The sequence below is a fragment of the Crocodylus porosus genome, unplaced genomic scaffold (assembly GCF_001723895.1).
Source record: "Crocodylus porosus isolate Cpor-Errol unplaced genomic scaffold, CroPor_comp1, whole genome shotgun sequence".
NCBI classification, from domain to species: Eukaryota; Metazoa; Chordata; order Crocodylia; family Crocodylidae; genus Crocodylus; species Crocodylus porosus.
The window spans coordinates 61,223,957-61,251,002 of NW_017728907.1; the positions used below are offsets into that span (position 1 = coordinate 61,223,957).

Consider the following 27,046-nt stretch of genomic DNA (forward strand, 5'->3'; position numbering starts at 1 on the left):
ACTAGCTTTCTTCTCTAGCCTTCAATAAGTTGGTCATATGACAGTGGGACAAAATCTTTTCAACAGCAGGATGGTTGTTCTGGGTGGTTAAGAAGGCTCAATTCCACAGCAGCCAGGCAGGAATCCACAGGGACGTGTGTAGATGAAACAGGGCCCCTAAATTAAAGCAGTGGTATTTAAAAAACACCACTTCAATTCAGGGCCAATTATACACCCGTGTCGTGTACACACCCCGCTGACTTTTCTGCCTCTCTGGTGGGGAGGGGAGGGCAAACTGCCGGTGGTTCCTGGGCTACAGGGGGGCGGGGTGGGTTGGTGCTTCCCTCCATGGCAGTGGCATCCCCCACCCCGGTGGCATCTGCCCACAGGCACCTGGCTCAGGTGGTCCCAGGGGGCACTGCAGCCACGGAAAGAAGCACGGGCCCCTGCTCAGTTCAGGCAGGCAGGCAGGCTTCGGTGAGGTGGAGGGAGATCAGGCTCGCCACTTTTCTTGGGTGGAGTCTGGTTTCCTGGGGTGCTGCCAGGCTGCCTGCAGGGCTTTCCACAGAGCTGCAGAGCTGCACAGAGCCTGGTGCTTCACTTCGCTTCACAGCTGTAGGGGCAGCAAACAAAAATGCTTTGGAGGAGTGTTACTTTGCTGCACCCCAAGTCATTTAAGGCGCATTACGCTGCCGAATTTCCTACAGCGGCTGGAATTAATGTGCAATTTGCCACCAAGGCATGCAAACACTGACACCATTAGAGTGGTGCAAAATCATTTAGCCTGCTTTAAAGTGTCATGTACACATGCCTCTCGTTTCATCTACATATGGCTCAGCAGAGCTCCAAATCAGCAGAACACTAGCCAGTGAACTAGTACATTGCCCTGGTTGTCATAGGCCCTGAACAGGCATTCATTTCTAGCAATGGAAATCTTGGAGAAATTTCCAACACTAGAAATCTTTCCAGGGGAAGGGAATATAACAGTGTTCAGCCTGCAGATGCCTCCTCTCTCCTGCTCTCTACGCCTTCATTCTGGTCTTGAGAAGGCATGGGGAGCAGCAGCTGCTCCACTCCTCCTGCTGCAGCACGGCAAACTGAAGGTCTGTATTTCCTTAGTTCCCCTTGCAGGAGAGACAGAACTAGTAGAGCTGTTCAGTGTTAGAGCTGGAAATATTGAGTATGTCAGAATGGACAATAGCATTTTAGCTATAGAAAAGTATTCTTGCTACTGAGCATCATTTGGAGTTATGCTGTCTTAAAACTTGAAAGCTGCCCTCTATTAAGTAAAAAAATCAGATTTTATCATTTTTATGAAAGCATATCACAGGAAACTAATACATGCTAATGTGTCCTGCAGCCCTTGATAAAGAATTACTCATTATGCAGTGTGAGTAGATATATGATAGAGCACCGCACTTCAGAAAATATGACTTGGTCAGAATATGTAGACAGTGGCACTACGTACACGTTTCCATGGACCGAACAGGCACGCACTATTACAATTCTAGCCATCAACTCAGTTGGAGCATCCTTAGTGAATTTTTATTTACCTCTGTCACAGCAAATGAGCACAGGTAAGAACAAAAGGTTAGTAATGATTATGATGCATTAATAATGTTTAACTTCAGGGATTCAGTTTTTGAGAGTTTGCTATTTCTATAAAGGAAATCTTTGTCTTACAATATTCTCAGCTATTGTGTGGGACGCAGTTTCTGTAGACTACTGACAAAGCTGTCTGGCAAATGAGTATTTTTTTGTCCCAAAAACACTCAAAACATCCTCCTCATTTTTTCAGAACTCAACTTCTCTAATTCTTTGTTTGCAAACACTCCATCATTCTGGCTTAGGGAACATTTTGTTGTTTCCAAAATGAAATAAGATTCCTGAGCTTTTGGCTCCCCGGGTTTCTGGCGCTCAGGCTGCCTGGCTGACTGGGGGGCCTGGTACCACCCACCTGCTAGTGAATCATGCAACCCAGGGAGTTCATTTCCCCTTGTAACCTGGAAGCTGGCTGCCAGGGAATTCTTTGCAGCCTGCCACGTGAGCTATTGTAGGGGGGGAGCCAGTGATGCTGTGGGGGTGAGAAGCCTGTGCGCGGTGCAGTGGTGCAGGTTTGGCAGTAGAGCAGCTAGGCAGCCTGCATGGTTTCTGTTGAAGTAAAATTTCCTAGAGAAAATTTTCAACCAGTTCTACTCTATAAAGCATAATATCAAAGGCCAACACTGTGCTGTTTCATTAGTGACTAGATAGTTAGTAGAATCATTTGTATCAATTTAGCAAGCTTTTACTTTGCTTTATAAAGGTTGTCTATATTTTAAATAATGCCACCATATAAAAAGCTAAGAAAACCTACATTGTGGGAAACAGAAATATCTAGACATAGATATACTGTAACTATTTACACTTTAATTGTTAATAACACATACTTTTCATAGGTCAGGTTCTGGCAGGTGTACAACATACATATGTTCCAGAAAAACTGCATTGAGCAGCAGAGCACAAGGGAGTCGGCTGACTTCAGACTCTTCTCTGTGCTGTTTACATCTTAGCGTTATGATACTGAAGGAAAAATTGGATGTTACTTTACATCCCAAGTGCTAGTTTTCTAGCTGTAGAAATGGAATTTTTGGCACTTAAGTGCAACTTTTAATTCTTTTGCCTGTGCAATGTGTGTACATGAGCATTAGCACAGCTGCTGAAGTTTGTGCAGTAGGTTGCACACTGGCCAGGCAGGTATGTAGCTATTAGAGGTGTGCAAAGCGGGCCTTATTCCATTTGGATTTGGCCTGAATTGGGGACAGGGATTTGATTTGTTGATTTGGATCACTGTCCCTGATTCGATTCGGCCAAATCTGAATCTGAAGATTCAATGCTGATTCAGAGAATCAGCAATTCGGACAGAGGCACAGCTTTAAAGGTTTTTTCTACATGCCTCGAGGTACGAGTTGTGGCCTCTAAATGCTGCGATGCTGGGGTGGATGGAGTGTCCCACAGGAGTGTGGGCGGGGGGGATGGACCACTTCCAGGGGAGCATGCTGGGGGCCTCCCCATGTCCCCTTGGCTCGATGATTGGCCCTGGGGTGCCCCCCCAGACCCAGGAGGCATCAGTCACCAAACTGGGGGAGGGTGCGGGGGGGCTCCCGTGCACTCTCCAGCAGACCTGGAAGTGGACCAGAAATGCTTCTGGTCCACTTCTGGGTCTGCTGCAGAGCACCCTGGGGACCCCCCCACCACGCTCCTGAAGGATGCTTCATGAGCCCCAGCATTGCAGCATTCATGAGCCGCCTGGTACCTTGAGGTATGTAGAAAAAAATTTAAAGCTGTGTCTACATCTGAATTGCTGAATCTTTCTGAATTGATTCAGGGGGTTCCAGTTTGATTCGGAGAGATTAAAGGGTCCTTTGATTCTATTCAGATTAGGAAATTTGGCCACTGAATTGGGACGAATCGAAACAGGGACTGAAGCTTCGCACATCCCTAGTAGCTATGTGTACTGGAGTATAAGTCCTGAAATTATCAGGAGGAAGAACACCCTTCTGTGTTTTAAACTCAATAGCTCAGTGGTTAGGGCAATTGCTCAGAAAGTAGGAAACCCAGGTTTTAGTCCTTTATTACTTAAGGGGAGTAGTTCAAACCTGGGTCTCCCCTGTTTCCCAGCACAGTGCTTGAACCACTAGGCCAACATTATCCAGCCTCCTTTTGTTGCTAAATCACTATTCAGTTTATCCAATATTCAGTGAAGTTAGAGATGCAGATTCAAATCCCCTCTAGGTAAGAGGGGCCTAGAACTTGGTTCTTCTGTTTCTTGGATGAGTGCCCGAACCACTTATGTCATCCTCCTTCATCTAACATCCACTAGTTAGAGTTTTGCCAGCTATAATTTTGTGACTTATGCATGGAGAGTATATGCATATATTGGACTGCAGGCCTGCCCCACCACTGTGTAGCCTACTGAGCATGCTTATGTGTCTACACTGTATTGGGAAATGGAGTTGAATATTGTGCATGAGTACCAAAAATGTCACTTATACAGATGGAAAACTGCCATTTGGGAGGGTAAAATGAAATAGAATTCTGCCCTTGGTCCACAGATTTATGCTGAATATCTTATCAGCAAAATGTTGTTATCTTTAGCTATTGCTATGACTTGGCCTAGAGGGTGAAAGTTAGAGATCTAAGTAAAAACCAGAATATATAGAGAGAATACTCCATGTGAAATGTGGTGGGAAATTTGATTTGTTCAATATTTGGGGCCAAGATGCTTAGTGTAAATCAACATAGTTCTCATTTCAGTGGAGATGCACTTGTTTACATCAGCTGAAGATGTAGCCCATAATGTGCATAGTACATTTGAAGCTGCTTGCAGATGTTAAAAAAAACAAAACAAAAAGATAAACCTGGTGCTTTACCTTACATTCTGCGCATCCCCGAGCTGAGCCCAGCATGTGCCCAGAAGAGGCAGCACGTTGATTGGACCTGGCTCACCGAATGTCTGTATAGGTCGGACTCTTTAGTGGGGCTTTTTGGGTGCTTTTATCTAATAGCTAATTGAGTCATCTTTAGCTAAAAGTGCCAAAAAGTGCCACTGAAGCACCCAATATCTACAGATGCTGTGGAGATGGGTCAAAGTAATGCACTGCTTCTTCTGGTAAAGCACATTTTTTTTTTTTTGGTTTTGTTTTTAATATCTGTAAGCAGCCTGAGTTTAAGAAACTAAAAAAAATAATGGTAAAGAACCAAAATGGTTGCAGTCATTCAACTGAATGAGGTGCCCAGTGTGCATCTCATCTAACCCTACTTTATAATGAAGGTTGCTTACAGACGTGGAAAAAAAGAAAAAACCCCCAGCATTTTACTTTCAGCTTGCTGTGCCCCAGCACAGAGTGCAGCACATTTCCAGAAGAGTTTGATTGCATCAGCTATTAGGTAAAAGTGACAAAAATCCCTGCTGAAGCACATGAGCTATACAGATGTTGGGGAGCAGGGTCAAACTGATGAGATTCCTCTTCCGGTAAAGCAATCCCCCCCCGCCCCATCTGTCAGTGCCTAAAGTATCCAATTACATTTTAGAAATTTGTTTTGGATTTTTTCCCCCCAGTGAATACAGTTCAATCACTTGCAGCCTATCCAGTAAACAGCAGTTGTGTAATTTTGACATGGACGCTTTCACCTCCAACTTACGTGATAAAATCTTTTGTTATTGAATGGAAAAACCTCAATGAAGAAGAGGGAATGAAATGGATGCATCTTCCTCCAAATATTAGCAAATGCTACATTTATGGTGAGTTTGTACCTGAAAATATAATATTCTTATTGTTGTCTCTGCTTTGGTGGAATTACAGTGATTGATCTGTCCCCTCATTATCTTTGTTTCTGACGGTTTGTGTGTAAGATCCAGTACAGCAAATCTTGCCAATCAGTTGAGAGCCCACTACAGGGTTAATGATGTTGACTGATGCAAGACTGCTGAGTGGTCTTTATCTCTGTTCAAACCCAGGCGCTGGTCCTGTGTGTTGCTCTGTGTCATGTGGCCGTTGGTCCATGAGCCTGTGGATTCACTGGCCGCTGCATCCAGTGAGACCACAGACTAGTTGGTTTGGCTCTGCAGGTACCTTCATGCAGCCTGCTTAGTATAGACCTGGCCTACCTCTATGGGAACCTGTTTTACACAGATGTATTTGAACTCTTCTGAGTAGAGTTACTCCCAATTACATCAGTTCAAATTTCTGGCATGTCATTACTTTGCAGGAGTTGGCCTGATTTATCTGTTTTCTGCCCTGTACATATGTCATCTTTATATTTGGTTACTCAAGAACCAAACAAGTTTTACTATTTAATATTTTATAGTCTTTCATCAAAAGCCAATAATTCCATGAGGAAAAAAATCTTAGACTATCCAAAATAAATTGTTAGCTCTGCATTTAAATCCAAAATTAAAAGGATTAGGCCAGAAAAGATCATTCCTTTCTTGTACAATCTATCGCATACAATCAGAGCCTTTTTAAAGGTCAGACTTCAATCGCATTACTACACTGGAACTTAAATTTTTAAAAATCTTATTTTCTTTGCAGATCACTTTATACTTATTCAGAAGTACCAATTCAGTCTGTACCCTATCTTCCCTGAAGGAGTAGGCAAACCTAAAACAACAGATCAATTCATCAAAGGTGATCTATAGGAAATTATCTTTTTTTTAATGAAGCAGCAGTTTGTTACAAGTTCCCTTTAGAGCAGAACTTTTTAAATCCTGATTTTTATGAGAAACAGAAAGATAAGTGTTGATATCATCCCAGTTAAAACAATGGTCCAAATCATCCATTGGTGTCACTGAAAACAGTTTTGGTGGAGTCAGTGCTGTACCTCATCAACCTTGCCAGATTGTCTTCCTGCATTTTATACAGAGCCCTACTCAATTTTAAGATCTGCCAGAATTGATGGGGGGGAAGGGACTGAAAAGCGTGTCTATAAATGGCCCCAAGCCAACTTTGGGATCCTGTATAGTGCGGCGCCTCAGTCCATAAATGCTTCCATAGTTTAGTATGCCTGGTGAGGGTTCTGGATAAGACTGGAGAATGGATACTTACCATTGGGCACATCTATATTAAAGCGTCACAGAACATTAAAGCATCACCAAAAATGTGCTCTTTAGCTAATGGGCATTAAAATAAGCTAATGTGCTTTTTGCTAGTACCTCATAATGAAGAGTGCCTGTAGACATGCTAGGAGGCTGCACCAATACATTGTAATTACAGTGCCTCCGAGCAGACTCAATTAATTGAGCCTGCTGGAGCATGCTCCAGCAGACTCCCACATATTGTGTATCGGTGTCCCTGAGCATCATAATGGCAGTGGAGGGCACTTGGACTAAAGCTTGTTGAACGAGCTTAAGTTCAAGTGCCCCCACTTAAGTTCAAGTGCCTGGAGGTACTAAATTTAGTGTGCATTACCTAAAGCACATTAATGAACGTCTACATGTACCCACTGAGACACAAAAGTCAGTGGGCTTTTAAAGTAATTTTACTTTGTGTAAATTTGAACATAAGATAAGGGTCCTTGGTGTATAATGCAGCTTACCTACCATATCTGCCTAGATCCAAGACAACCCTGAATTTAAGACCCACCAATAATTAGATTCTATACATGGAAAATGCATACATTTGTTATAATTTTCTAAGTATAGAATCTAATTATTGGAGTTTTACCTTAAATTTGTTCCCCCATCACTGTAGTGGGGAGAGCAATGGTGGGGCTGGTGATAAGGGGCAGGTGGTGGTGGTGAAGTGATGGGAAGGTCAAGCAGCTTGACCCCTACCACCTGTCTCCCTTACTGTTTAGCCGCCTGCTGCCTCTTCCCCATCTCCCCTTTCCACAGCCTCTGTCTCCCTGCCTACCCTCCAGAGGCTGGGGGGCGGGGGTGGAGATGGGGGCCCAAGGCTGAAGGGTGGAGCAGGCACAGAGAGGGCAGAGACTGCTGGAGGCAAGTGGGGAGTACAGATCAAGGCTGGAGCTTGAGCCACATAGCTGCCTGCCCCCTCTTGTATTTGAATCCAAGATGAGGGGCTTTTTTCCCCCTAGTTAAATTGGGGGAGGGGAAAACTTTATCTTGGATTAGAGTAAATACAGTAACTGTGTTACCTTCAGCTTAAGTGTATTTAACTTATTAAATCCTTTGTTTCTAGTCTGTACATATACTCATCATTCAGCAAGACATTTTATTTATGACATTTTTAATTGTATGGCAGTTTGGGCTAATGGCTAGAGAATACTTCAAAGTGTTTGAAACTAATACTATTTATTTTCAGATGAGAGTGGAAAACAGAACAATGTGGGGCTCTATATGATTCTACCAATAGTTATTTTATCCTCGGTTTTATTGCTTGGCATGCTGCTGATTTCGCACCAAAGGTATGCAATTTATTTTCATAAAAAATATTCTGAATGTCCTTATCAGATGATACTACACCTACAGAATTCTTTCTGTCTAGTTAAGGACTTGTGTTTGATTGTCTCTCCCAACCCCCAAAATAGCTATATGGATGTGCTTTCTGTGAGAGATGAAATACTGTATTGCTTGAACATGGCACTAGAAAATGAAAATTCCTGAGCATGTACATTTGCTACTTTTGAATTAAGCTGTTACTCTCTCCATTTGAATCTGTGCAATGGGGATGCTTCCCTAAAGTGATTTGGGATTAGTAAAGTGCTGATTGTCAAATTTTGTTACAATATCTTATAATTGTCTTTATTAAGAGTCTGCAGTAACATCTATGGAAATATTTATAGTATAAATAAATACATAGTATAAATGTTATATAATAATTTGCCTTGAAGAACCACGCTTGAGATCGTAAATGGAAATGAGTCAATGGTGCTAGCCAAACTTGTGATGACATTTGCCACGTAACAAAACCATTACCCAGTATCTAATTAGCCATTTTGGTGGGTTCAACTGAAGCTCAGGTTCATAATAGCAGAGGTGCTTGAGCTGAAACTTGATTATGCCAATTGATATGTTTGGCCAGAATAAGTATAATCTGCCCATAAAGGATGTTCAATTATCATGCAGATTTAAATAAAAATGAAGCAATTCCATAGTTGGTGTGGTTTATGCTATCATAATAGTGAGCAGTTGTTTCCTTTGTACAATGTGCATGCACAGAACCAAATCAATAATTGCTTTCCATATTCCAGAATGAAGAAGCTGTTTTGGGAGGATGTTCCAAACCCCAAGAACTGTTCCTGGGCACAAGGAGTGAATTTTCAGAAGGTATGGGTTTCTGTGGCCCTGTATTCTTCCTGTGGCTTCGTATTTTGTAGACCTTAATGTGGAGTTTAATTTTTTTTGTTAAACTCAGCATTAGGTGTTATCCAAAAAGTCAATTACAACAGTTCTGAAGCACTGAGAGTAGTAATGCAACCATTGTTTTCAGCTGTATGAAGCTGTCAGTCTGAGAGAGGCCAGGGCATTAGATCCAAATCGGTTTGAATCAATCTGGGGAAGTTTAGATCTTCAGATAATCACAGAGCCAAATCCAGAGCCAAATCCAGCAAACAGATGGCCCTTTGATGTAATACATGTTGAAATCAGTGGGTGCCATATGTGCACATCCAAGGCCAAATTCTTTGCTGGTGTAATTTGCCTCTCCTACATCGATTCAGTTGAGCAGTGATAAATTGGTCTTTAAATAGACCAGTACTAATTTACAGCAGCAGAAAATTTCTCTCAGTTCCAGGATTTGACACTTACTGTGTAATCACTAAGAGCATAATTTGCATTCAGATTATTATTTCTGAGAGAGAGAGCATCTGATGGACAGAAACTCTGTTTAATTTTTTTAGCTATTAATTTTCATTCCCAGTGAAGTTTTCTTTTCTCATCTTTTTATTTTATTTCATTTCATTTAAACAGAGAATGGACATTCTTTGAAGTCTAATCATGATCACTGCCTGCTGAACCATTGTGCCAACTCCCAGGCTTCATATACAGAGTTGTTAGAAGATTTTTCTATTTACATTCAGAAGACAGGAAACAGATCAATACAATGCTGATTTGTTTAAAGAGAACTAGTTCTGGAAGTAGTTTCATTCAATACATAAAATGCCCATGCAAAATCAGACCAGAGCCAAGTTTGTCCCCCATACTGAACCGGACCAAAAAAACCCAAACAAACCAAAACCCCAGCTCCCTAGTCCTCTCTAAAATACCCGACTTTGTAGGCAGAAAACCAAACTTTACACTGCATTTCCACAAAATTTACTGACCTGCTTACTAAGGCTCTGTCTTGCAAAGGGTTTAGCGCTTTCAGTTCCTGGCATTCAAAAGCAGTAGAGTGCCCTACACCTCACAGGAAGTGGCTGTTGAAGCAGAAATGTTTGGTCTGGGGCTCCTGCAATTCAAGCCCAGTTACCAACTTCATTGCATTTTTTTCTCCTCTTTTTTTTTTTGCGGTAATTTTATTCAGCATGGTAACTAACCTGATTTTAATACACAACAGCTTTGGGAGTTGCAGACGTATCAAGGAAGCTAAGTCTGGCCTTTAGAGGAGCATGTGGCTCCCAGAAAGGTGATACACCACTGTGTATATGCATCTGAGTGCATAATTTTAAGATTTTCAGAAATAATTATGTCCGTTGTGCCTTGGTTTTCTATTAAAAGGACCATGTGCATATTTTATACAGTTATTTAGTTATTGTCTGAATATATGTAGTTGCATAAGAGAGCCAGTTCAGTCAAAATCAAATGGGAGACTTTAAAAATCATGGAATCATAGAAAATTAGGGTTGGAATGCACCTCCGGAGGTCATCTAGTTCAACTGCCTGTTCAGAGCAGGACCATTCCCAACTAGATCCTTTTAGCCAGGGAATAAGAAACAAATAAGAAACAAAAACTAGTATTGGTCTTAATATGGCAAAATCTGCTTAATGTAATCTTCATTAATCATTGTTTCCAGCTTACAGCTAACACTTATTTACAGCTTTTGTTCTTTTATTTTTGTTTTAAATGGTAAAGTATGGTTAGAATGCAAAGAATAACATCAAGTTCTTCAAAAAGTTCAAGGAATTTGTGAGAGAAAGCCTGGTCCAGAACTTACAGATCTCTGTGGAAGTCTGTAAGCTCCAGTGGGTTTTGTTCGGTGCCATTGAACCAAATAACTCTGCAAAAGGAGCATAAAAGTTACAAGTTTGGAATACACTCAGCTGCAGGGCTTTGCACAAAGTCTTGTTAATTGTTGGGAGTATTGCAGATGCGAGTTGCCGAGAAATTGTTATTAATCTCTTTAAAAAGGGAAACTCGTCTCAGTTACCATGACCCCAGTTAACATGTGCTCATGGAACATGCATGTTGCATCTGGCGCTATGGACCTAATTATTGTATACCACTCACAGAAATTACAAATCTAAATCAGTCTGGCAGAAGTGAACAAACTGACAAAACCCTCCATCACATAACTGTACATTTGCATGTTCTTTTGAGTCCACAGCTAGGGGAAAAAGAAATTATCCATTTAACTATAAAGCATGTGGTGCTGCATAGGAAATCAAAGTTGCTTTTATTCACCTTGCTGTGCAGTACAAAAAGCTGTGCAGACGCAGTACAGCTTAATATCAGTAAATCCTACATTTAGACTGGAATCCTGCAAAAACTTACATAAGCTTAATGTTAAGATCATGAGTAATTCTATAAGTTATTCAATGAAGTTACTCAAATACTTAAGGATTAGCAAGTTGATGAGCGTTTGTGGGACTGGATCATAGCACCTAATGCTGTGGGCCTTACAGCTGAGTTGTAGCACTGATCCTGCAATGATTTATACATGTATGTGCAGACCCATAGAAGCCAATATGATTATTCACTGTGCAGAAATGTGTGGATAAATGTTACATTTCTAGCACTGCAATTGCCCCGTAGTGCTACAGTAGTCGAAGGAACTGATGTGTGATGTCCCATGTAGCACTACAGAAGTGGTTCCTGGACAAAACAGGAACTTCTCTTTAGTGCTACATTTTGGAGCTTCATAGGTAATGTCTGTCCTGTGCATTGTAGCACTTTGGTCTCGTGGTTTACTGACATGTTACAGTGCTCTGCTCCTACCCCCTCCCCCAGCTCTGAGGAGAGAGCAGAGTGGAGAATCATTGAGCACACCTGCCTGCTCCCCTGCCTGCTTCCCCTGGGCACTTTTACATGTGGTCGGGGGGCAGCACTTTAATTAAAGTGGCTCTGGGACACCTGCCATTTTGAAATGCGTGGACACTGATACATGGGACACATGAGGCTGCCGGAGCATGGTAATTACCACACTCCAGCAGACTCAATTAACTGAGCCTGCTCTGATGCGCTGTCATTGCAGTGTGTTGGAGCAGCTTGTGCACTCACGAACAGGCACCTCCTGTGAATACAGGACTGGGGCCCGTGTTGCTTGCAGTGAGTGGGATTGTGGCCTCCCTGAGACTGGGTTGTTGGCATGGTGCTGGGCTTGCTTGCACTGAGTAGAGCTGCAAACCCACTGTGGGTGGACCTAGTTCTTGTCCCATTCAGACAGCCCAGGCCTAGAGGGAGCTCCAGCTCTAGTGGGGGTGGATGGGAGCAAAGAAGTAGGGTCAAGCTGCTGCCTGGCTGAAGAGCATGTTGTCAGATGCCTTTGCAGTGGCTATAGTGCTTCAGCTGGAGGGCTCTGCACTTCTGTCTGTCTCACGCAGCTACCTTTTTGGTAGCCCTTCCAAGTGCTGCAGCACTTGTCATGCTACAAATACATGTCTGTCCATTGACAAGGTTAAGCAGATGTGTAAGCCTTTGCAGGATCAGAGCCGAAGGATGACAGGATTAGGTCCTTAGTATGTTTTGAAACCTCCCCATTTCTGGCCAATGAGTGCAGTTAATTGTACTCCCAATGGCATAAGCCCATGAATGCTTCTTTTGGTTTCATGGAATTATGTTGATTGCTGTAAAAATATTTTTGCCCAAACCATATGATGTGCACACATTGAGAGAGTGCTTCCGAGCATATTTACCCATCTTTCTCTGTAAGTATTTACTTTATATAGTATTACATTTCCTCAGGAGATTGTATGTGCATTGTATTTGATTAAATATCCAACATGTTTTACTAAGCAATGTGTTTTGATTCAGCAGATGGTGACCTTTACTAAATGAAGTCTCTGTTTTTAAATCCAATATGTTTGTAGGCAATATTCTTGATGGGATTTTGTAGAGACATCCTTAACTACAGTTATATTAGCATGACAGTAGATGGAACAAGGAGCTCTTGTGCAGAATCATTTACACCCTTATGTTTTAGCTAGTTATTGTGGGGAAGAAACTTCCCTGCTGGGAGATGATCCCACAGATGCCTACTGTGGGGTTTCTTTTTTCAAGTATCTTACATTAGCCACTATTTGTGATTTAACATATTAAACTGAGTGGAGAAGTTTTGTTCCTTCCTTAATTCAGAGTTGATCTGCCATAAAGAGGGAAGCATTTCATCAAGTCACATTCAGTATAAATTAAATATACTGCTTGGTATATACACTGTAGCAGTGGCTTAAAGCTTATTTCAGCTTTAAGCTTCCTAATTTCAAATGCAGACTATTTCTAATACTTCTGACGACCAGGAGAGTTCTGAGTGTGTGAGCAATGCAGAATCCATGCCAAAGCAGTCACTTGGCTTCAGTTCAGGAAGATATCTAAGCACACAAAGGGCTGTAGATATTTGAGTCCCCCCAGTGAAGTTGGAAACATGCTTAAATACCTTATTAAATCATGGCCTTAGCTTCTACTGATGGCTAGTCTAATCTAAAAATAGACTAAGATAGGTACATCAGTACCATATCTTCTTACAACACGTACCAAGCAAAGTTTTTGACACGTTCCTAGTTGCTTTAACAGATTTCCTGCTGTGATCTATCATCTGTATGACTTGTTAACATAAACAGAATCTACGTTCTTAACTATTTCTGTTCTTATTTGTCATAATTAAACTCATTAGGCAGTATGCATTTTAAAGTGAGCATTTCTTAGTGCTAAATACAAATAAAAATATGAATTTCCTTTTATTAGCTTATACATGGCCTTTTTAAACATTCATATACAATTTGTGTTCCCTTATGATGTGACAAATGGGTGTATTTACCCAGTAATGGATCTGGGAACAGGGCTGGAGGGTGTAGCCTCCCAATTTGGCTGTGCCATGCACATGCAGTGAGCTGTGAACTCACTGCTTGGTCAGCAGGGGCTTCTGCCGAGCTCTGTCACCATTGAGCTTACACAGGGGATGAAAATTTGCTGTTCACTCTTCCCCTTCCTCCCTTTCCCCTTGAATTCAGCAGTAGGCGAAAGGAAAGGACTAGCAGTGGTAGCACTCACCCTCTGCTTCAGAGCCACGTGAAAACAGGGGCTCCAGCCAGACCCTGCACCGAGAGCTCACAAGCAGCACAGCCAAAGTGTGTTGCAGCTGCCACTTTGGTTCCACCCCTGTATTGAGCTAAAATAAAAGTGTGCCTAGACAGACAGATGTTCAGTCTTTATTCACACAGGAATTACTGAAATACTGAATTTCTAAAAGTTGTGAAGGGCAGAATTTTACCTTAAAAATAGGAAAAGTTATTTCAGGTGTTAGTTAGTGGTTTTGATTGTTCTCTACTGTGTTGAATTGTCCATGCATTTAAAAGAAAATACCAAGACATCCTGTTGAATATAGGGCATGAGCTTGCAAAGCATTTAAGTATTATTTAATTTTAAGCATATGTTACAATATATACAATGGAAAATTACAATGGAAATTAATTGGACTGCTAATTCTTCAAGTCAAATCTTAAGTATTTTGCTTTCTTGGGCTGGATTACTAAACACTCGGCATTATATACCTGGGACCTGTGTTTGCCTCCCCTGTCGCCATTCTCCACTTCCTCACGCAAAGTGCAGGAAGAGAGCAGATGTTGTTTTCTTATTTCAAATGCGTGCTTTTATGTTTAAAGATATAATATTACTTTTCAGGTGTGGTTCTTAAGTACAGTAGCTTTATATTGGAAATATAGCCATTAAATAAGAGATGAGCACTAAAATATGTCTTTTTTTCTAGCCTGAAACTTTTGAGCACCTTTTTATCAAGCATCCCGGAGCAGTGTCATTTGGGCCTCTTCTACTGGAGCCAGAAATAGTATTGGAAGACATCAGTGTTGCTAAAGCTCTGAAAAATGAAGACAAGCAAGATTTTTTAGCAGTCAATTCAGTGTTCATAAAGATTCAAGACTCAGAGCATGACTCTGCTTGTTCTAGCAGCCATTTCAATAGTAACAGTTTATCTGGGGATTCTCATGATGGCCAAGTCAAGGAAGGAGATACGAGGCAGTCCAACATCAAATATGCTACAATTATCAGTAACTCCAAATCAAATGGGCTTTATGAACAGCAAAATAATCTAAGTAGTTCTTTTGTTGGATGCTTCCCAGGTGAAGATTCCTTAGTTACTGCCCCTTTTTCTAGTAGTTCTTGGGAGGTGGGGAATGATGCATTACTCATATTACCTGACCAACATCCATGCCAACCCAGCAAAACTCTCTCCCTTTCCCGTGTTTCTTCGGAGGGCTTTTCAGAACCTTCAAACCAGGATGATGCCTTTCCTGATGGAGACAGCCCTGAGCAGAGCCTTTATTACTTGGGGTTAACATCCATCAAAAAAAAAGGAAATGACATTTTTTTAACAGAGAATTCCAGAGTAATGCCTAAACTGGACACACATGATGCATTCAAAGACCTGGGTTTTCTTCAGGATAGTTCTTCTAATTTAAATCCCTTTATCAAAAATAACTTTAAATATAAAACTTCTGTTAAAACTTTCGTACCGTACATGCCACAGTTTCAGTCAACCTCAGTGAAACTGCAAGAGATGACAGAGAACAAAACTTAAGTCGTAACACCAAAGGGTAGATTTCTAGCAGATTGATATTGTTAACATTTTTTAAGTATCAATAACTTCCCCTCCACCTTCAGGAATACACTTAAAATTACTGGCTATGGGTTGCTCACACTTTTAAAATTGTGTGCCTAATTCCACAATTGAGTTCCCTAAATCATCAAGAGAAAAACCATTTGTTGGCTTAATTTTCACACCCAGACACCTACATCTAATTAGGATTTTAATTTCCACATTTGGTTGCATTCACAGTAGCATTTCATGCCAAGTTGGCTGTTGCTGGTGCTTGCTGTTCCTGTTTTTCCGAGCACCCAAGTGAAGAATTGGATGTCCTGTTGCAGACATTCAGATATGAAGACTGGATTGGTTCCTGTTGTAAGTTCCTGTTGTAAGGCTATCAGAACTGGTATTTGATTTAATCTGATTTAAAACTGTCTTTGTTACAGCTCTGTCCATAGATCATATCTTGGCCTATGGCCCATTTCTGGATCAGGGTCCCTGGCAGACTTAAAACTCTCCTGAATCAAAAGTGATTGTGGGGAACGTACATGCCCAACAGACCTCCCTCCTTCAGGGAAACTATTGCAGTGGTGAAGCTGGAAGCTGCTGCTGAGGTGACAATGCTTGCCTAACATCCAGGGGTTAACGTTGCTGGTTATCACTTAGCATTCACAACAGATGGTCCCAAAATGGAACAGATAAGCAGAGGGCTGGACAAGGCCTCATCTGGCAGAGAAGCTCCCAATCTCAACAGTAACCAGAGAAAGGCAAAGCCCAACAAAATATTCTAAACACACTTAACGAGCTCTTTGGAGAAGGTAGTGTTTTTTTATCCCCTCCCCCTCCCAATTTGCATCAGCTGGAGCAACACGAGATGTACAGCTCTCGTTGCCCTGGGGCTGGAGTAGCCTATGCATCCCCAGCTGCAGTGGGAGATGTGACCAGGATGCATATACTCAGTGTGACCTACCTGTTCCCTTTTCCAGACATGTGGATTAGATCCATTCATACTGTGGATTGGACCCAGTTCTACACCTGCGTGGTCTGTTTCAGATCAGAGCTGTGCAACACGGGGACAAATTTTTGGAGAGTCGTGAATGTGCCTTCTCCATATTCACAGACACCTGCTTGTGGCACGTGTGTACCTATATTGCATACAGAGGCCCATGCAGAAGTTGTTCACCATTTAAGAGCAAAATGTTAAAAATATGGTATACTATGTGAACAACATAGGAAGAGCATGCCCTCATCTCAGTCTGGCGTGCTGAGAGCTTCCTCTCCAGTTTAAATGTGATGTAACTGTTGATATATAGAGAGCACTGAATCCATTAATTGTATTTTCTAGTGTTGGGCCAGGTAGTGTGCAAAACCCCAACATAATCATGATGGGTGATAATGTATATAAGCCAGTTGTTTAGATGGCATCTGTAGTAAAGGGTGTATGGAAGAAGGCAGGCAGTGCTGCATCATTAGTTGGTTTAAAACTTAAAATACTCGTACTTAATTTAAATCATGGAAAAGAAAAGGGTTACCAATATAACATCTAGCAATGCAAACTGTTATAGGAAAACATCTGTGTGCTAAATAGTACATCAGTGTACAAGTTTTTCCCCAAATAGGAAAAGGTATCAGTAGCTGAAGGTATACATTAATGCATTAAAATATAGGGAGTCATACTTTTGGGGTTCACAACATCCCCATTTGTAGTGTTTGTCCATGTAAACAAATGTATCTGGAACTAAAATGGGCACATTTTGGAGACCCCTTTGGAAATGAGGTTCTTCACCTTTTATTGGTGAAGTTACCAGCAAAAAACTATTTCATGAGACCCCTTTAAAGAAAAAAGGAAGGAAGCACAGTCTTGCATCACTGGAAATGACTAGTAGCCTTAGCCCAGATATCAATCCTAGCTGAGCTGTTCCTCCAAGTAAGCTTGAGGAAGTCGCTTCATCTCCTGCCTCACTTCAGCCAGCAGACAGGCTGGAGAGGATGTAGGATTTCTGAGAAAACCAGGTGCATCTCAGCTGAATTTTTTTGGATAAACAGATTGCAAAGCAATATAAAAATCCAAGCTCATTCTTCAACCAAATATTTTTTTCTACTCTATCATTAATAAATATTTTTATTTTCAGAATGTTATAATTAACTGTTTTGAACTACTTCTAAATAGTATATATAAGAGCATTATGTTTACATATATAGTTTCAAAACTTAATCTAAACAAAAGCACCATAAATGAGTTTAAAACCAGCACCACCAAAAAACCTTTGAGCTGTACAGAAACATGGTATTTAAATATTAGCATTAGGAAATACTAGACTATGAAAAGGATTTGAGCAAATGTAAACCTACATTTTAATTTTAAGACCTGCTTTTTAAAAAAAAAAAATATTGGATTAATTTTTCAAAACTATGTAGGTCATTTTGGCCTGCTTATTATCATTATGAATATGAACATATTAGCCACCAACAGCTTTGTTTGACATTCACTCCTTGCTACACAAATACTTCATCATGTGGATAATCAATGAATAAATTATATACATGAGGGTAATGATAGATTATCTACTGGGAACAACGACTGGGTAGTGGAAATTATCGTATCTCAGATGGAGGCAAAACTTAGGCTTTGGAAACCAGGGACAGAGTATTGAAAGAGCAGACATGTGACATTGTCTGATTAATCTGGGATGCATCAGGCAAGGTATTTTCATTTGAGATTGTAAAATATGAATATCATTGTACAACTCATTAGTCAGATCTCATTTATAATGTTGTTCACAATTCTGGGCACTTCATTTAAATTAGAATATGTAGAAAAGGGCTACTAGGAGATCAAGAGACTGGAGAACCTCCTTTATGAGAGGAGATTTAAAACTCATAAAAGACCCTGTACAGTACTTAAGTGCTTTTGTAACTTAAGTATGTGTATATTTCCAGTGACTTCACAGCTACTAAGGGCTTTCCAAGGATTGGGGTCTTAATCACCTGTTGATTTTCTAACTGTGTATTAGAACATAAATTAGTTAAGATTTTTTACCTCTCTCTGAAATAACCTGGGTAAATTTTGTGACTCATTTGGAATCCGCATACCTTCCAGATCTCTTGAATCCCTTCATTTCTCTTATAGCAGTGCTCATTAACTGAGAACATTGTGCCTTACCATATATACACTGCTTGGCTGTCTTTCGATACAATAGCCAGGATACTCAAATCAAAGTGTGAAATGGAAGCACTTGGGGTCTGGTTTTCAGAAATGAAGAGCATCCACAACTCCCATTGAAGCTGCTAGGGGTTTCAGCTGTTGCCTCTGAAATCCAGCCACCACTTCTAAGTTACTTTTGGTTTTTTGTGTGGAAGAAGTCTACTGAGCCTGACATAGCAAGTTATCATCCATAAAAATTAGTTGTCTAAGTTATTTTTAATTCCCTACACCACATGTAAGGAATATGGCAACTATTAAGCTGAGCTCCCTATGTAATCAAGGGGGGGGGGAGACAAGATTTTAAGAGCAACCATACACAACCTACACAATTTTTTAACCTCTTTCATGCATGTTGAATACTTTATCTCCTATTTTCTAAAGCAGCCTGCAAAAATATAGCTAAACTAAGTTCTTAATACTTTGAATGGGTTGTTTTTGCCCTTCTGTCATGGAGCAAGGTAGGACAAAACTATACCACCTTAGCATGCTTTACAAAACTGTCTTTTTGAACAGCACCTTCCATTTCACCTGTAGAGAACGGACATTGGATACTTCACCTCAATGCCTACAGGCAACATCTGCATATCCTGGAAACACCATCTGTTACTCTCTCTCTTTGCTCTCAACTCCCCTGGAAACGTTGCAGCTAAGGCCTATGATTCATAGCGCCTATGATTCCTGACAGTAAATATTAAGAGTTTGACATCAGTGATGTCTTTCCTTAACAGTATTCTTAATGATTACCCTTCATTTTCCCTTGGGTGTGTGTTTTGTTTATTTGTTTTAACAGAAATTGCATATCTTTAAAGTCACCTCAGATAACTGGGTTTACACTCAACCTTCCTACATATACAACAGGATGGGATTGAGCAATTTTAATGAATAATATTTCATTTATTTATTCTTATTTGTAATTTGCGCAAAGTAGATTTTATGTTTGTGCAAATAAATGTACACGATATTTTTTTCAAGGCTTATTCACAACAGTTGCTCAGACTTCAGCATGTGCTACATCTCTGCAAAGGGTGTGGCATAAAAAGCCAAAGGAAACTGTTGCTGATTTCCATTTTTTTTTCCCTTGATTCTCTGTGCCAAACTGCCAGGAATTTGGACTAAGCTGAAGGATCAGGCACAATTTATGAATCTGTAGCAAGTAATTCTGTCTCAAGGTCAGTTGTAAACAATATGCTACCTGTTCCTCATCTCAGAGGGGAATGTTGGTCGTTGGAGACTTAAGAACAAACTCACCTCCAATGTAAGGCCCTAGGCAGACATCATGTGTGTTGCATGTTGCATGCAAGTATTGCATAACCCAGTGTAACCTGCCAACTGGCCACATGTTACAGTGATCATGAGATAATTCTGCACCACAAAGAAATTGTTTCAGCAAGCAGCTTCTCTGAGGCTGGTCTGCCATTTTTATCTAGGGATAATCTATTTTAACGTCTGGCATGTTATGATTTGTTGTGCAATACTCGCATGTAGCACACCACTTGTAACATTTGCCTGGGGCCTATGTGAGTGCTATAAAGTGTCACCTTCTTACATTAGTACCGAATTTGGACTTTGATCTTTTAGTCCCCTTTTTGTGTAAGGGAAGTCTAAATGCTATGTAGAAATTACACTTGCAAGTCAAACGTCTCGCTTTTCTCAGTCCTGAATGCCATTTTTATTAACCAAAGCATTCAAAGACCCTAATTTAAAATTAATTCAGTGGCTGAAAATTGGTATTTGGGAAATGGAAATCTTTGAGGGCTCCATAATACAAATTATGATTTGGTCCAGGAAAAGGCCTGGTCCACAAAGAGATCTACTCACATCCATGAAGAGCCATGAAGAGCTGCCTGAGGTGGAAAGGAGACAGGACTCTCGCACCTTTTTCTCTGAGCATCTAGGACATTTTTTTTTAGACTGAGGGTAGTATGAAGACAAGGAGAAAGTGATAGGAATGGGGTCCCAGCTTACCATCCTGGGTAAACTGGTTCTGGGAAGGAGGCTTGCTGAGAAGGTAAGTTCTTCTTTTTGCCCTATATGTATACATAGGTATAAAGGGTCTCCATCTCTCTTATATTATCCAGCAGCCATTATATATGAATCTTGAGCTAGTTACACTCACCCTTACCTTGGGGCTGACAAATCCTAGGGTCTTAGTGTATATGAAGAGAAGGGAGCCCCTTCAAAATGAGTGGAAGGATGATGGCCATGGAGCGCAGGTGCACTGCAGAGGTCCTCAGCATCATCCCACAGATGCTGGGAATCCTAAGAATGATATTTGACTCATGAGAAGTACAGCAAGTGGACTAGCGGTAAGAGTTTGTTTCAACTTTTTCTAAGGTAGTTCAGTGTCAGCTCCCCTCATTGCTAATGCTGGGACTGCCAATAAGGCTGCGTATTTTGCCGAATGCTGTCAGGAAGCCCCTTGAGGTTAAGCTGGGTGATAAGTGACTGAGGAACACACACAGCTGCTGAATTAAACCCCTTGCAAATTAATTTTAATAGCATTCAGGAACATGACTCTATTAGAACAGACAATTAATGATGTTTCTGTTATGGGTCAGATGCAACTAAAAGTTAAATGCACATTTTTTCGGTATTATGGTTGGTGTCTAAAGTAACAAGAACTTTCTTTTATGTATTTTGTCTTTGTGGATTGTTAGTTTACATTTTGGTCACTCATTTGTCTAAATCTTTTCTTTTGAATGTATGCAAAGGAATATTTTTGTGAGGGCATTTTGCCTCTTGCTAAAACTGTGAACTATATTTTTACATGGCTTTCACTTCTGGAACATTTTCAGTTATGTAAGTCATTATTCTGCTTCTTGGATTGTAAGTCTTAAAGAGTGCTTTCTAACAACTGCAGAGTAATTTTGTATTTATTTTTGTGAATAAAATGTTTATTGTTATATTTGCATAGCTGTTTGTAGTCTGCTCTGTATGGAGCCTTTGTTTCCGTTTTGGAACCAACAGTTTGTGACAAAGTCTCAGAAATGTGAGAATCTTACAGTTGTGAACTAACTGAAGTTTCAGGGTGACTGAGCAGGTCCATGATATGTAACCCTGTTTCATCCAGTTGCTCTCAAACTTTAAGCAGCTATGAACCATTTCAAATCCTCTGTCCCCCCGACTCTCCCTTCTCTTACTACTGTGCTACTAATGATGCTTTTTCTGTGGCAACAATACAGTCTGGTTGTATGGAAGAACCATTGTATGGGAGTCCTGGAGAAAAGATCTAAAGAAAGTAAACCAACCCCTCCCCCCCATGCCATCTGGATTTAACACAGTGGATATGGCTGTACAACCCCCTGTTTTGCATCTATGCTACTTACTTCCTTTGCTGAGTGCAGGACTTTGTGTTCATTAACACCCAATTTCTTCTCATTGCTTGCATCTCCCACTGCTCTAAAGTCTCTAGGTCCCTTTGCAACCTGGGTTAGCCTTCAGTGTGTACGCTACCTTTTCAATTTTGGTGCTATTCACCAATGATGTCATGGGTGAATTGGTATCAGTGGTTGAAATCAGCTGCACTGGATGGATGCAGAGAACTGCTTGGATTTGATTGATTTTAGTTAGTCAAGAAATGTCTAGAACCCTGTGCATAGTTCTGCATTATGTTGCATCTAATGAGAAGTGTCGCGTGGGGAGGATGGATGGACGTTAATGAAGTGATGGGCATCAGGAGGTGCACTGTAACATTCCAGTGGCCCACGGACTGCAGTATAAGAGCTACAGATCAAATCAGGTACCACTGCAGCAAAATCACCATGTATTTTTATAGACCTAATGTGAGCCAGGCCTAACTTCAGGATTATCAACATGAACTCAAGTGCTTTGACTACATAATATTTGCTACTAATTTTCTTTCACTCCCTTCATGAATAGCCATCTCTCTGAACACTTGATTCAAAGAATGAATATGTCTAGATTGCATCAGTGATGATGCACTGAAGAAATTGCCCTCTTGCTCATTCATTTATTCTTGTTTGTAATTTGTACAAATCTTCTCTAGTTGATTCAGCAAAATATGGAGTGTGGATACCCATTGACAAATAAAACCATTCCTTTTAGCCCAGAAAGAGAAAAGGGAAAAGCCAGGTACTGACTCTCAGTTCCCTGGGAGTCATCTCTAACCAAAGCAAATTCTGCATTTTTGGGGATATTTTCCAGAGCTGGCCAAATTCCAAATGCCACCTTCAGTTTACACTGGCCACTCTACCATAATCAGAGGCTACGTGTGCACATTTTGGGACCAGTATTTAATCTTATAGGTAAACCTTCCTTAGGCATTAAGGACTATCCTGCTGGTGGCATGATAGCTTTAACTTGGATTATGTTTCTTGTGCCTTCATGGCATTTTTATCTGCATTTTATAGTCTAATAAAATTACTATCATGTAATATGGCACATGAGGGTTTTTTTTCCCTAAAAAAATGCATCCTTTTGGAGATAATTATTTTCTCTCTCACAGTAACACTAGTTTGGGAGTTGAGTGCAATTTTAAACAGAAGCAAGAAATTCTTCCCGGGGGATTCATCCACCAAAGAGTCAATTTGATGAACCCAGAACCTATGCTGCTAGTCATCCTGTTTTATAAGAGACAGCTGGCTGGGTCTACACAAAATGCTGATGGAGCAGCCATGTAATACTTTTAAGTACTATATTAAATGTATAATATAGTACTTGTATAAACAAGTAATAAACAGTAATTGGAGTTACTGCACAGTAGCATCGCCAAATGGCTTTTAGGTGATGCTGACTGCGCAGTAGCTCGTTATTACTACGCAGTGGTGTCATGTCATATTTCGTGCCATGCATTGCTACCATGCAGTAGTAATGAGCTATTGCACAGTTGGCATTTTGTTTAGATGGCCAACCAGCAGGATCTGCTTGGCAAGCTCCAGATCTCCTGCTTTTGACAAGTTTGTAATACTTGCATTACACTATATTGCCACCTACCGGCCATTTAATTTACAATGTATTGTATGTGGCTGAATGTGAAAGAAGAAACGTTTGCATTTCCCAAAGCAATACCCCCTTTCTTTTCTTTCTGAAGGGGGAAAGAACTTTCCTTGCAGTCCCCTTTCCTCCTCCTGCTGTGAATTTCCATGCAAAACTTGTACTGCATAACCCAGAAGTCCTCCTTCCTTCATCGTGATTGAGATTTTTGGATTCATTGACGAAAAATGAATTGGCTTCACCAGAACTGCTCCTGAGGCTCACTGTCCAAGGAGGCCCAAAGCCATGTGCGACTTCCCTGGTTTGTAATGCTGGACTCTCAGGTAATGCTACTAGTCTCTTTGGCCAATTCTGCTCTTTTAAGGGATGCACACAATTTTGGGAAAGTGAGCAATCGTTTAGATTAAAGGCAGCCTTGTGCTCTAGACCAGAAACTGGGGGACAGGGGGGCACAGAGGAGGAGGAAGAGGAATAAAAGATGAGGAGATATAGGAAGCTTGGAAATGTTGCTGCCGAAGGCAAATTTTCCACACAACACTTTTCTAGACTCTGGTTGTGGACCTGTCTGTTTCAGACCCTTCACCTGTTATTGAAGAAGTCATTAGCTGGCTTCAGTGGGTATGTGAGCAGGAGCTGTTACCTGGATGCCCATCCAAGAGCACAGGCAAACAGAAGAAGAGATGCAGAGCCAAACTCCTCTTTTGGTTTATGTGGATGATGTGTCCTTTCCCAGGAAAAGATCCCTTGCTTCACTCCTGAGTAATACCACTACTAGTGCTTCTCAGGCATTGGCAAGAAGTTAGAGTAAATAGCAGAAGTCTTGTCCATCTCTAATTATTGTGGCCCAGATAGTCCCTTTGCCATTAAAGGTGTGTCACAACCACTTTACAAATTGTGCAGCACCTGTGATTAGTGACTAGTGAGCATCACTCTCTCCCAGGAGCAGGTGGGGAGTGGCATTAAGTGCAAAGCAATGATCTGATGCAAAGGTCGCAAAACTTTTGTTCAGTGATAATGGGCACCTTATTCATGGTCCTCTTCTTTGTCTGCAACACAGCCAGCTTGGTAGCCACACTTTCTTTGGCTCTAGGCTATAGCGCTGACCCCCCTGCCTTGACTTGCAAAGGACTGAGTGAAGCAAAAGCTTCAATGAGCAGCAGCCATTATCCCTTTTATAGCTCTGACTCTTGGGCTGCATCCATCCATGGGGCAAAATGTCATGTTGAGAAGAGCTCTGGAGCCCCAGTTTCCTGGCAGGAGTGGCAGGTGTGGACAGCATGCTCTGTCACCCCCTGAGGGCTACCACTCCACTGCAGCTGGTTGAGACAGTCTTTCTGCCATGGGGAAAGGGAGAGCAGAAGAGCAGCTCCCTATTGCTCCTTGGCTGGAGAGCTCAGCTTCAACGTGACTCAAGTTCCAGCGGTCCGTGGACTGCAGTATGAGAACTACAGACCAAATCAGGTACCGCTGCAGCAAAATCGCCACGTATTTTTTCATAGACCTAAAATGAGCCAGGCCTAACTGCAGGATTATCAACATGGACTCCAGTGCTTTGACTGTTATATCTGCTACTAATTTTTTTGCACCCCCTTCATGAGTAGTCACCTCCCTAAAGACGTATGTGTCTGGATTTCAGCGGTGCCAGGGGCCTGGAATGCCTGCAAGCCCCCAGAGCGCGCTCCTTCTGTAGCGCTGTTTGTAACCTGTGTGGAAAGGCTGGAGACAGTGCCTTCAAAGGGGCAGATAACACATTGCATAGTCATTGTCTTTCCATCCTGCAGTGGATGGATAATGGGGTTGGTTCCCTTCCATCGTTGTCAGGGTACCTCAGCATATAAATATGGGCTCCTATACGAGAGAGGAGAGGTGGTCCAGGTGAGTGAACTGCTCCATATTTGTAACTCCCTACTGAATATACAAGGTGCCCAATCCAGAGCCTAATCCCAGTGCTCCTAAGTTTTTGGGTTTGAAATGTGCAGCCCAGACCCTCCCCCAATCTGACACAGCATGGAAATAAAAGCCTTGTTATGCTGTATGCTGTGAGTCGTGCAAATATTGATCTGTGTTAGGGCTCCCTTGGAGCCTGGTGTAGTCGCAACCTTAGTCTAAAAGCCTTCTCTGACTGTTCCCCACTTGCACAGCTGTGACTTGCCACCAGAGACCTGGTGAGCAGCTGCAGGACTAGGAGCTGTAGCTGTGGGTTGCTACAAAAGGGATGATGAACCCTCTCTCCCTGCTCTTCAGGCAGGGGTGTGAGAGATCCTGGGATACTGGAGGACTTCAGCCTGGGCGGCACATCTGTGGGGAGTGGCCTCACCTTGATGGAACAGGAGCTGGGGAGTGCAGATCAGAGAATCCTGCCCTGGAGTGGTGTAACTTTGAGCTGCGTAACAGGTGCTTAAAACAACTTTAAGGTGTTATTGTGTGGACACTTCAGGGGCCACCCAAAATTACTGTGTAATAAGGCCCTGTGTTGCTACTGTTGAATACTCCATCAGCAGCTGCTGTACTATTTCAGAGGATAAAAGACATGCTGAGACCATGTTCTAAGAGCCACTTCAAATGCATTTGTCTTGGCAAAAAAGCCAGAACATTTTGGAGGCCCCTGTCTCGCACTATATTAGACATTCATTCAGCACCCACTCACATGCACGTTACAGTGCAAACAGATTAGAGGCCCCTCCTACCCAGCCTCCTCTGCATCAACTGCCGATGTGTTCTCCCAGTCCTGAAAAGAGCTCCTCGGAGAACCTTGATCAGCTTGACTCAGTAAGTTGCTTTTATTAAATACAGCAATGACTTGAGGGTGGGGAGACATTTGGAGCAATTTGCCATGCAGATTCCTGCATAGAAAAGCCTGGGTTCCTTGGGGATGTGCTAGTCTGAGGGGCTTGTGGCTGGGAGTCATTCAGAGTCAGTGGATCCAGGTTTCAGTATGGATGGCTCCTTGTGATGGTCCTTCAACAAGGTATCCAGTACACTTCTCTTGCTGGCCAGCTATCTGGAATGCAACATAAAAAGCTTATTTTGGGCAAGTCTGAACAAATGCCATTGTGTCAGCAAAAATAAAACAGGCTTCGCTATCTGACTTAGTGCAATTGCACTCCATCAGAAAGATGTTAAAATTGACTGTCTTCTGCAATTTTAAATGTGTTTTACTAAGCACACATCATAATTTTTCTAGATGGCATTTCAGTTTGTGTATCAATGAATGATGATAGATGTTATAGTATGGAGGATTATAGTAACTACCGGGCTATATTAGTATAGTGACTTGTGTGCACTACCTCATAATATTCTGCAAAAATACTACAGTCAGTTTTATTAGTGATGCTCAACCTTTTTGGCTGTGGGGAGTGCCCAGACCATTGGTCCAAATCTCACTGGAGGCCCCGATCCAGCATGGGATGGTGGTAGCAGGGCCCCATGCAGCCATCCCAAGGGGGGCACGAGGCATCCTGGCTCCACCCCAGGGTAAGGGGTGTGGCCTGGCCA

The 27,046-nt window shown here is 41.6% G+C and overlaps 1 protein-coding gene across 3 annotated transcripts in view; it reads left to right on the forward strand.

The window, feature by feature from the left end:
• LEPR (leptin receptor) overlaps positions 1–21,500 on the forward strand; it is a 66,134-nt gene extending 44,634 nt beyond the window's left edge. For 2 of the 3 annotated variants that reach the window (XM_019531583.1, XM_019531584.1), the window contains exons 13-18: positions 1,340–1,556; positions 5,081–5,263; positions 6,054–6,149; positions 7,785–7,887; positions 8,674–8,749; positions 14,560–21,500. In XM_019531583.1, the coding sequence (XP_019387128.1) occupies positions 1,340–1,556; positions 5,081–5,263; positions 6,054–6,149; positions 7,785–7,887; positions 8,674–8,749; positions 14,560–15,387 (1,503 nt within the window). In that variant the 3' untranslated portion in view covers positions 15,388–21,500. Of the gene's footprint in view, positions 1–1,339; positions 1,557–5,080; positions 5,264–6,053; positions 6,150–7,784; positions 7,888–8,673; positions 8,750–9,391; positions 12,593–14,559 lie in introns of those variants that run through there. The other variant, XM_019531585.1, reaches the window with a different exon arrangement.
• The last annotated feature ends 5,546 nt before the right edge of the window (positions 21,501–27,046 follow it).